The 12,021-nt window shown below is 35.9% G+C and overlaps 1 protein-coding gene across 10 annotated transcripts; it reads right to left on the bottom strand.

Annotated features, from left to right (window-relative positions):
• Nucleotides 1-1,235: 1,235 nt before the first annotated feature.
• On the bottom strand, nucleotides 1,236-9,767 carry LOC126588706 (poly [ADP-ribose] polymerase 2-like). Of its 10 annotated transcripts, none has more exons than XR_007611563.1 (4): nucleotides 2,663-2,746; nucleotides 2,319-2,381; nucleotides 1,530-1,638; nucleotides 1,236-1,418 (listed from the first exon to the last, which is right to left on the bottom strand). XR_007611563.1 is itself a non-coding variant. In XM_050253813.1 (3 exons), exons 1-3 carry the CDS (start codon nucleotides 2,595-2,597, stop codon nucleotides 1,873-1,875), a joined length of 228 nt encoding a protein of 75 aa, XP_050109770.1. In that variant the 5' UTR covers nucleotides 2,598-2,740; the 3' UTR covers nucleotides 1,645-1,872. The 10 variants fall into 10 exon arrangements, 1 of the variants encoding a protein (XP_050109770.1); XR_007611559.1 differs by lacking the exons at nucleotides 1,236-1,418; nucleotides 1,530-1,638 and adding exons at nucleotides 1,645-2,031; nucleotides 2,135-2,215 and having other exon boundaries at nucleotides 2,663-2,736; XR_007611561.1 differs by lacking the exons at nucleotides 1,236-1,418; nucleotides 1,530-1,638 and adding exons at nucleotides 1,645-2,031; nucleotides 2,135-2,215 and having other exon boundaries at nucleotides 2,592-2,720.
• Between the last annotated feature and the right edge of the window lie 2,254 nt (nucleotides 9,768-12,021).

Raw genomic sequence — 12,021 nt, 5'->3', positions numbered from 1 at the left:
TTCCTTCCTTCCCCCGTAAAGTTCAAAATTTTCCACCATACTTGATGGATATGTTTAACTGACACTTGAAAGAACAACAATACAAAATGTACTTGTGGTGGTGGGAAGGTGGGTCTTCACTGTTGAACCCTCATGCACTGCTCAGTTTTTTGCTTATTTGTAGTCGTTGGATCAAAATTCAACGGTATGTGCGCTTTACTCAGAAAGTTCAGCCTCCTAATCTCAGAAGAGGATGTAAATCCTGATTAGCTAATGCGTTTGTCATGTTGTAGGCTTTTTTTTTGTACGTTTTGACATCTTTGCCTTGAAGGTTACCAATAAACAAATAAATAAACAAAATGTACTTGTGGTGGTGGGTAGGTGCATCTTTATTGGGATTTCCTTATTTCTTTATCCATTTCTTTGCTTTAACATTAATATCAATTACCGACTAACTATTGATCTAGTGATACGTCGTTCAACTTTGTTAAAATTGCATAGAAGAAATTATGCTAATATTTACTGGATTTCAGATTTAGAAAAGTAGTCGAGCCTGGTAACATGAGCTTGTAACTAAACAGGACATTAAAGTGATTGATGGGTGATGAAGCCTTGGTCAAGTGAGGTATGATGTGTTGAGAATGAATCTCATATTGATGAAAGGAGGGCTTTTGCATGAGCTTATAAGAGGTTATGCTACTCTCCATATTGCCAATCGGTTATTATGGTGGAATCTCAACTTTCTTCATGGTACCAGAGCAAGTTGTTCCTCGTGCAAAGTCCAACAATCACACGTGTTCCACATCATCTCGATTTGTGTTGTTCACGTGTTAGGCTTGAAAATTCGCCACATGTAACCGGGGTGTGTTGAGAATGAATTCCACATTGATGAGAGCCTCATATTGCCAATTTGTTTTATGATGAAACCCTAACTTTTTTCATGATGTTTGAAATCTATTTGCTACTGTTGTGAAGTCACTTTGAGTATGTCCTAAGCTATTTAGGTTAATAGGGTATCCCACCCAGGGTGGGCAACAAACATTTGGAAAAGTAAAAATACTAGGAAGATCATTTTTTCCTTCCACTGAAATTAAGCATTCCTACTTTTTTTGCCGATCAGAATACAACACGTGCATAAATTTTTATTTTTTTCGTGTTTTTCATGAGTAATATATGCGCGCATCGAAATGTAATTTGCAAGAGAAAAATGGAGAAGACAAGTCGAGTCCATCACCAAATCATAAAAGTTAACAACATTCTCACCAAAATCAAAGATAAATAAATAAAGGTAAAATGTACATGACTACAACACTAATCTCATCTTGTTCTATACATCCAGATGCTAATCATATCTTGAAATTGAAATTCACTTGAACAACGTAGCGCATCCTAATCTGTTCCACATTGTAAACTATGTACTCATTGTACAGTAATGAACCCTGCATGGAGCACATAAACAAGATCAATTTACAATGAAGCTGCCTGCCTCGTTTAACAGTTCCAAATCCAATTCACATCCAAACAAGTTCTGAAAAATGATGTATTTCTACCTTCGGGCGGCTTGTATTCTCTTTCGGCTTTCCTAGAGGAACCACGACGCCATCATCTAGCAACTGAGCTTCTGAAAAATCTGGTTCAGTTCCCCCAACTCCGTTAGTGCTGCAGTGTTATGTTACATGCCAAATTAAGTAATGCAATACGCGTTTTAGTTTCGTAAAAATGGAATAATGTAACAAGCTTTCGTCGAAGGCCAATTCTCTCACACATAATGCAGACAAACTTCTCAATCAAGAAATATACAAAGTTTATAAGGAAAGGAAGACAAACTTTCAACACAAAATATCAAAAGCGTAATTGACAAGAAGAAGTTTTATCACTTAAACAGTTTAGTTATTACTTATCAGCAATTGATGGATGAAACATTTTATGAAAGGCCTCTCGTAGATCAAAGCGTTCAACTTCACCCTCTTTTGATGTGCGGAATATTTGAACGATATCAACAGTGTAACTTGAATGTGTTTTTGCATGAGTATTATGCAAATATTTTGCAATCTGACAGCAGCAATATAAGGAAAAAAGATCAAAACTAAGCAGATAAATTATTAGCTTAATTTTGTTTATATTCTAATTTCCATTGCTTATAACTCATATATACCATATCAAATTAACGAGAATCAATACCAATCGGTGTCAACTCACAATGAAGGCGTTGGTAACTGGAATACAAGGGATCTCCCTATAATAATGGCAGAAACATACATTAGTAGGAAGGATAGATACTAAGACATAAGGGCAAGTCCGCAAGTGAACTATGAAGCATAAGATGAAAAGAGATTTACCTGCGTTCCTGTGTCATCCTTCAACAATTTTGTTGCAACCTCAATTTCATCCAGTGCTTCAACCTTCACGTAGAGAAGAGTTAATGATAATCGTCACACACAAATAGCACTGATAGGTGGCACGGTACTTATTTGAAGGAATATAACATTTGATTTTAAGTTTTGGAAGTTTTTAGCCAAACTATACCCACATATACAAGAAACAATTTACAAAAAGAATTGCCATTTCTAACTTGTGTTTCAACTTCTGAGGAGTACCAATCACAAAGTTACCTGCATTACTCATATTTCCAAACCAATTATATGCCTTCATTTACAATCAGAGAGAGAGAGAGAGAACTCACACATTTTTTTTAATCCATAGTCATGAGGAATGACAGTATAGAACTCTCTGCAAGAGGATGCCCATAAAAAATTGGAATTCCAAATTTATTTAAGGGAACTTTAACGAAAAGCACCCGGTACTGTTCACTTTAACGAAAAACCACATTTTTACACTAAAAAGTCAATCTTGGTACTATTCACTTTACCCTTTATTTTGTCCTTATCATTAAAACTCAAAGTTTTCAAGCCCTTTTCATTAGTTTTCCTTTTATTTAAAGCTAAAGGTACCAATGACGATACAAAAAGGATGGTGATATCCACACACATTTTTTACATTTCTCACACCTTTTTAGTTTTCAGTCTTCGGATCGGATGAATTGAAAAAAATCAATGGACATAAATTAACAAGGGATGTGTGAGAAGTAAAAAGGGATGTGTGAATAGCACATCCTACAAAAAGTACTCGTGTTGGTGGGTATGTACGTCCCTGCTGCACTGCTCAATTTTTTGCTTGCTTAGCTAATGTATTTGGCTCGTTGTAGGCTTTTTTTTTGTACGTTCTGCCATCTTTATCTTGGAGTTTACCCAAAAAAAAAAATTACAAAAACAAAATGTACTTGTGGTGGTGGGTAGGTGCATCTTAATTGGGATTTCCTTATTTCTTTAATTGGTGTACTGACATTTTTTTTAAAAGAAAAACTAATAAAAATAATTTGAAAATTTTGAGTTTTAATGATAAGGACAAAATAAATGATAAAATAAATAGTATCATGATTAACTTTTTAGTGTAAAAATATGATTTTTCGTTAAAATGAACAATATTAAAAGCTTTTTGTTAAATTTTTTTTTTTTAAATCCAAGGTCCTGAGGAATGACAGTGTAGAACTCTCTGCAAGAAGATGCCCATAAAAAATTGGAATTCCAAATTTATTTAAAGCTAAAGGTACCAATGACGATTCAAAAAGTACTTGTGGTGGGGTGTATGTAGTAAATCCATTATTTGGTCGCACACTCATGTATGTATTGCAGCCAACAAGATTCTTTTTGGATTTTCTTTGTAAAGATCTTGGAGATTAGTAAATCATGTTCGTTTATCGTACATTGGGCGTTTAGATTTCGTCAGATACTATTTGTGATCAATTTTAAGTAAAAAAAAATTACTGAAAATATGTCTTTAGCTTCTGAAACTCAATTTTCTACAAATAAAACTCGACATTAGCAAATTCATTAATTATATTTGACTTTACACATTTAAAAATTTTTGGATGCCTAAACTACCCATATTTTAATGTTTGATGTACACAATTAATTTCATGCGGATTGTAAGGGAGAATTAATGATATGCAAATAATAATAATAATAGTTTAAAAACTTTGAGTTTTAACGATAATGACAAAATAAAGGGTAAAGTAAATGGTAACATGATTGACTTTTTTGTATAAAAATGTGGTTTTTTGTTAAAGTGAACAATACTGTGAGCTTTTCGTTAAAGTTCTAAAAAAAAGTATAAATTCATTGCCTAATATATAATAAGGAAAACTAATGAAAAGGGCTTGAAAACTTTGAGTTTTAATGATAAGGACAAAATAAAGGGTAAAGTGAATAGTACCAGGATTGACTTTTTAGTGTAAAAATGTGGTTTTTCGTTAAAGTGAACAGTACCGGGTGCTTTTCGTTATGGGAACAATAAAACATGCCTAATATATATAATAATACATGCTTAATAAGGTCAATAAAAAATATTATACTAATTAATCTACCTATATGCAAATTTTTTATTAGCAAATAACTTATATTTTGTAGGTAAATTAATATTAAATCAAATAACATTCCTTCATTTGTAGGCAATTTATTTTCTATGTACTATTACTGTCACAGCCCGTCCCGGAGGTACTTTTGACGGGAATGTGAAATGACGGAATTACCCTTGACGGGTATTAAGGTATGTGTGTGTGGCTTGTTATTTGGACTAAGTAAATACTTCCTAAACTATTGGATTAAAAGTTACATGTATTTTTGTGGTTAGGGAGTTAAATAAAATGGATGGTGATGACTTGGGATGAACCACACATGTCAAACCTCTTTCTCTCTCTTTCCCGTACCCTCTCTCTCTCCTCCCTCACGACTCTCACTCTCTCTCTCTCACCCTCGAACGTACGGACGAAGCCCAAAACCCTCGAACTTCCTCGGATCGACGCCAAAAGGGTATGAATCTTCATCCTTTCAAGCTCCGGAGTCGATTGGTGTTGGTTTTAGGAAGTGAAACCTTCGAGATCACGTGAAACCCGAACCTCCATTTTATGTCACTATTCATGCAATCGTAATATGTCAATTTTCAGGGAATTCTAAGCTTGTAGTGAGCTTAGTGAGGTCCCAAGAAAGCTCGGAGTGCTTCGTTTGAAGGTTTTGGACGTCGGGATCACTGGGTTCAACTTTGGCCGGTTTTCTTGGAATTTTTCAGGTGAGATTTCGTGATTTTTAGACCTTGAAACTAGTCTATCGTGAAACTACATGTTTAGGGCTTCAAACTGATGTAAAGTTCGAAGAAAATGGTTGAGAAACGAGGGAGAACAAGGCAATTGAAAATTGCCCAGTTTTCCGGCCACCAGAAAGTTCAGTCCGGCGAGCTCGCGAGGAAGAAGACGCGCGTGGGCGCGCGTGTACCCGTGCCTGTCCTTGGAGCGTGGGGGCGCGTGACAAGCCCAAAATTAATCCCAAAAATTTGTCGACGTTCGTGACGTCGAGTAAGTCACTGTGGTATATTCATATACCCAAATTGAGCACCGTATGAGAAATTATTGAGAATTGTTGGTTATATGCTTTAAATAACGTTTATATAGTATTCACCGCGGCGGCCCGTGCGGCGGCGCATGGCCAATGGCCCGCCAATGTCATTCTTAGCATGTGTTTAAGGTTCTAGGTTCAGTTTTGATAATTGATGGACGTAAATTGAGTAATTGAACCTAAGTTGGTTACGATTCGTGGTTAGGAGAAAATGTGAATTTACGATCCCACCGTCGGATCGTCACCAAACTTTGATACGTTGTAATACGTAATATTTGAGGATTATAGGAACTTACGGATTGGGAATCCGAGTTACGGATCTTCCGGAATTGGAGTTGTAAGTTCATAAAATAGAATGTTAACCGTCACTTAGTTTTGGAAATTGACGGAGATCCGACCGTTGGATGGTAATGAAATTTTAGGAAGTTGTCCTAGAGGTATATTGTGGACCTCTAGAAGTAATGGATTTGAAATCTGAGTTGCAGATCTTCCGGATCGAACTGCGTAGTGACGTGTTTTATATAAGTTATATATTCTATTGATATGATTTCTGAGATTGGATTTGATTATTGTTTTAGGCGCCGATCGTCATGACGCCTTGACGTATTGTGCTAGGGAGTTGTAGGGCGAACTCCAGGTGAGTGGGCAGTTTTGTTTTCGTATTACCTATATACTACTGTTTTTCCCAGAAAATGCAATTATATGAAAATATGTTTCAAAAATGCCATGCATGCATAATATGAATGATATGAATGATATGAGTTATACGAATTGATAATTGATGCATATATATGTGAATTGACGCTGTGGACGCACAGGTGAGTTTTTACATTATTCATACGATTTATTTTATGTGAATTGCATTGGAAGCTCATAACCTGCACCCTAGGTGTTAGTGCTTATATTATTCACCACACCGCACGCTCGCCTTGGATCCAAGTAGGTGGATGTCGTACAGACCACTAGAGGTGGTTCCGACATGCCAGTCGTACAGACCATTAGAGGGGTTCCGACTGGTAGGTGACCTTAGATTATGTGCACAGATGATTGATGAGAGAAGCACTAGAGCGTATTATTTCACCATCTTAGTCGTACAGACTACTATAGGTAGTTCCGACTTATGTGCAGTGTAGTGCCGTATAGGTCACAGTTGGTGACTCCGGCAGGGCCGTACAGGTCACAGTTGGTGACTCCGACTGGATGGGATATTGAGCTATAGAATCAGCCATACAGGACCACGGTAGGGTCTCCGGTTGATTTATTATTTCACCTGATTTATATTGATGCATTCATATTATATTTTGGCATGGCATGGCATATTCTTTCTGAAATGTTATGTTGATAGATGGTGAGCGGAGTTTTGATAATTTATATATTTATGTTTTTATAATAAATTTATGGGAAAGTATACAGGTTTTACGGCGAGGAGTTAGAAATGTTTTAAATGAAAGGTTTTCGAAAAACTTGTTTTACTGACCCACTCAATTTTGTTTTGCGCCCCTCCAGGTTCTAGATAGCAGAGCTTTGGTGGCCATGAGGAATCCAACGGTGTTCTGACAGAATTCACAAATGTAGGACTCACCCTCGGGTGTTTCATCTTAGTAATTGTATTTTTTTTTAAAGCTTCTGAACTGTGTAAATGGTTACGTCACTCTCACGTGACGGCCAGCATACACTCCTTCGGGACGGGGTGTGTCAATTACATATATATATTTGGCACATTTTATTATTATAAGATTTATGTACAAATACTAGGTAAATTAATTTTAATCAAATAACATTGCTTTGTTTTGTAAGTAAATGAATTTTGAATTAGATAACATTCCTTTATTTTGTAGGTATTTTATTTTGTATGAATCAATGTCATATTTATATTGGGCACATTTTACTATTATATGTACAAATAATAGGTAAATTAGTATTGTATAAAATGATAATGTTTTATTATGGAGGTATTATTTTGCTTGTATTGGGTTTGCTTTATCATGTAGGTAAATTATTTTGCATGTATTTTGCATATATTGGATTTGCTTTATTATGTAGGTAAACTTTCACATGTATTTTACATATGAGTGTTAATTAGGTGCACTATTTGAATCAAATAACATTAATTTTTTGGAGGTAAATTATTTTGCATGAATTTTTACATACATCAAGCATTTTGTTATTATATATGTGTGTATCATATTATATAAATAAAGAAATATAATATTGTATATATGTTGAACTTATAGTAGTACAATATACTTTGAACTTGTATATAATAGTATGTCCAATAATTATTTGTTCATTATAATTAAGGTGAGTAATAACATTTATGAATTTGATTTGAATATTGTGGCACTAGTTATAAATATTTTGTAATAATAGGTCAATTACTTTCCTACTTGATAGTGTTTTTTTAATTTGGATTTTATTTGGATGTTTGATAGTATGTGGGTTTTTGTCTAGAAGAAAATAAGAATTTATATATAAAGAACCAAAAAAATTAGAAGACAACACAATTTACGAATCTTTATGTTCCTCACAAAAGGATCAAGAAAGAATCCGGATTCGTATTGCCGGGGTTTTGAATGTAAAACTCAATCATGCTTCCTTTCCTTCCTTCCCCGTAAAGTTCAATTTTTTCCACCATACTTGATGGATATGTTTAACTGACACTTGAAAGAACAACAATACAAAATGTACTTGTGGTGGTGGTGGGTAGGTGGGTCTTCACTGTTGAACCCTCCTGCACTGCTTAGTTTTCTTGCTTGTTTATAGCTGTTGGAACAAAATTCAACGGTATGTGTGATTTGCTCAGGAAGCTCAGCCTTCTAAACTCATAACATGATCCAAATCCTAATTAGTTAATGTGTTTGTCTCGTTGTAGGCTTTTTTTTGTACGTTTCGGCATCTTTGTCTTGAAGGTTACCTAAAACAAAAAACAAAACAAAACAAAATGTATTTGTGGTGGTGGGTGGGTGCATCTTTATTGGGATTTCCTTATTTCTTTATCCATTTCTTTGCTTTAACATTAATATCAATTACTGACTAACTATTGGTCTACTGATACATCGTTCAACTTTGTTAAAATTGCATAGAAGAAATTATGCTAATATTTACTGGATTTCAGATGTAGAAAAGTAGTCAAACCTGGTAACGTAGGTTTGTAACTAAGCAGGGCATTAAAATGATTGATGGGTGATGAAGCCTTGGTCAAGTGAGGCATAATGTGTTGAGAATGAATCTCACATTGATGAAATGATGGCCTTTGCATGAGCTTATAAGAGGTTGGACTACTCTTCATATTGCCAATTGGTTATTATGATGGAATCCCAACTTTTTTCATGGTACTAGAGCAGGTTGTCTCTTGTGCGAAACCCAACGGTCACACGTATTCAACATCATCTTGATTTGTGTTGTCTACGTGTTAGGCTTGAAAATTCGTCATGTAATGGGGGTGTGTTGATAATGAATCTCACATTGATAAGAGCCCCATATTACCAATTTGTTTTATGGTTCAACCCTAACTTTTTTCATGATGTTTGAAATCTATTCACTGCATCTGTGGAGTCACTTTAAGTATGTTTTAAGCTTCTTAGGTTAATAAGGCGTCCCACCATGGGTGGGTAGCAAACAAACATTTAGAAAAGTAAAAATATTAGGAAAATAATTGTTTCCTTCCACTGAAATTAAGCGTTCCTATTTTTCTGCTAATCACAGTACGACACATATGCATAATTTTTTTTTTTTTCGTGTTTTTCATGAGTACTATATGCACGCATCGAACTGTAATTTGCAAGAGAAAATGGAGAAGACAAGTCGAGTCCATCACCAAATCATAAAAGTTAACAACATTCTCACCAAAGATACAGATAAATAAATGAAGGTAAAATGTACATGACTACAACACTAATCGCATCTTGCTCTATACATCCAGATGCTAATCATACCTTGAAATTGAAATTCACTTGAACAACGTAGCGCATCCTAATCTGTTCCACATTGTAAACTATGTACTCATTGTACAGTAATGAACCCTGCATGGAGCACATAAACAAGATCAATTTACAATGAAGCTGCCTGCCTCGTTTAACAGTTCCAAATCAAATTCACATCCAAACAAGTTCTGAAAAATGATGTATATATTTCTACCTTCGGGCGGCTTGTATTCTCTTTCGGCTTTCCTAGAGGAACCACGACGCCATCATCTAGCAACTGAGCTTCTGAAAAATCTGGTTCAGTTCCCCCAACTCCTTTAGTGCTGCAGTGTTATGTTACATGCCAAATTAAGTAATGCAATACGCGTTTTAGTTTCGTAAAAATGGAATAATGTAACAAGCTTTCGTCGAAGGTCAATTCTCTCACACACAATGCAGACAAACTTCTCGATCAAGAAATATACAAAGTTGATAAGGAAAGGAAGATAAACCTTCAATGCAAAATATCAAAAGCGTAAGTGAATAGAAGAAGTTTTATCACTTAACAGTTTAGTTATTACTTATCAGCAATAGATGGGAGGGTCCAATAGAGAAAACAGAGACGCAAACCTTAGTTTTCCTACTGGTAACTTGTCAGCGTCGTACTTAATTAGCACTTACAAGCTCAGCCATGTCGCCCAGCGAAACCTAAATAAAACATAGTTAAGAAGTGTTTAGAACATTTAGTGCGAAAAAGGGAAGCACATACATGTGAAGTGCAGTCCCTCAAAAGTATCCTGTTGGGCGCCCTTCGAGTGTAGCAGATCAGGGGTTGGGGAAATTCAAATTTTAATCCACAAATATTTTTCTGGTCTCTCGTTTAAATCTTGATCTTAATGGTACGCAATGCACTGAAGGATATCAGAGCATACAACAAACTAAGAATAATATGAAAGAATGACTATAAAAAGATAAGAACAAGGAAATGATACTTACACCGAGAAGACTCGAGGATACCTAAACCGAAGTGCCCTGATGCCGGGATCGTGTGCCTCAATCCTAACTCCTGAGGGGGCGCAAAATAGAAAAGGTGAGTCGACCAGAGATTATAATATTAGTACTAATAATAGGAAAACATTTTATTTTTGAACATAATAACCCCCTATTTTGAAAACACATATATAATACTACATATAGGTTTTATGAAAAACCCTAGCATGCCATGAAAAACTTATGTGAAACATCGTAAATCGTATCCGTTATGTACTCAACTAGGAGTATCATAGTGGCCCGAAGGCAGTTCCTATCCATCACCCGAAGGTGAAGTTGAATAACTTGTCCATCACCCGAAGGTAAGTTGAATAATTTGTCCATCACCTGAAGGTGAAGCTGTATAACCTGTCCATCACTCGAAGGTGAAGCTGTATAAAATAACATACATCCACACCGACACTAGCTGTGGCTAGTGAAGCTGTTCGACACTGCTTTCGGTAGTGAAGCTAGGGATGTATAATATATGATATCTTACTCTTCCATCATCTGTGTCCTATGGCCATAGATATCTATACCCGTGGTGTGCGGATGTGCCGTATGATAACCCACTAGATAAGTACCAAAAACATGTCTCAAAAAATCATATTAAATCTTGGAGTTCAAATGCTCAAAGCATCATCTCATAAATCATATAACTTTCTAACTCAAACCATCTTCATAACCATAATAAATCCATAGAAATCCATAATTGCAAATCCGATATTTCATAACCTTTAATAAAACGTAATTTTGATAAATCAAACTATTTCGTAAACCATGATTATAAAAGTTCATAATGCATAATATAAAACATATTCAAATCATGGAATATGCAATGCATGCTAGGCTAGTATTTTATAAAAATATATAAGTTAAGAAGGGGTCCACTCACAAATTTTATTGCCCGAGAACTGCTCGAACTAGCGAGGATGACGTCGTTTCCCACCAACGCGCCTAAACACAATTAGAGACCTTTTAGTAAAACTATAACTAAACAATAGAATTTGGGAAAACGGACGGCGAATTTGGATTCGGCATGTCAGAAAACCTAATGAGGGACCTCGGGTTTTTCCCCCGTGTGCCGCCGCACATGGTAGCCGGCCGCCCCAACTAGCTGAAAAATCGAATAACTCCAAAAATTCCCAAATTTTATAGGAATGAAGATCTCGATGAGTGGAGCAAGTTTCATACATGTGACTAAGCCCATTTTGGCCGGTAAAAGCCCCAATTTCCCTCGAACCCGCCCGAAACCCTAAAAATGGTGAATTTTAAATTCTTCTTCTCGGCTACTTTGCCGCCTCCAAATTTGTTTAGGCTTTGTTCTTGAGCTCAAGAAGAGTCTAATGGTGGTGGATATCAACGAGATTGCAATAAAAAATGACGGATCGAGACCTAGGGACTCACGAGGTTGTCGTCGTTGTACACCATGAAACGAGACCAAATCCCAAAATTGGAGTGGAAAATTAAAGAACAGTCGGTGAGAAGTTTCCAGTGATGGCCCGGTGAAATTCGTCAGAAAATCGCCAAAGGAAATGGCGGAATCTCATGCAGGGTACTGGGTTTGAAACGGGTCACGGTTTGGAAACGGGTCAAGGAAAAGGGGTCTTGGTTAAGTGCCTCTCACTTTTCTCCTTTATCTCGTTTCTTTGCTTTCTGATTGG

Source organism: Malus sylvestris, chromosome 11 (assembly GCF_916048215.2).
Source record: "Malus sylvestris chromosome 11, drMalSylv7.2, whole genome shotgun sequence".
Classification (NCBI taxonomy): domain Eukaryota; kingdom Viridiplantae; phylum Streptophyta; class Magnoliopsida; order Rosales; family Rosaceae; genus Malus; species Malus sylvestris.
The sequence above is the reverse complement of the archived record's forward strand: the minus strand, read 5'-3'. Positions and strand labels throughout refer to the sequence as shown.

Coding starts and splice junctions, on each gene's coding strand:
- LOC126588706 (XM_050253813.1), bottom strand. Junction 2,032..2,318: donor AGGATGACACAGGAACGCAG/GTAAATCTCTTT, acceptor TGCTGCTGTCAG/ATTGCAAAATATTTGCATAA.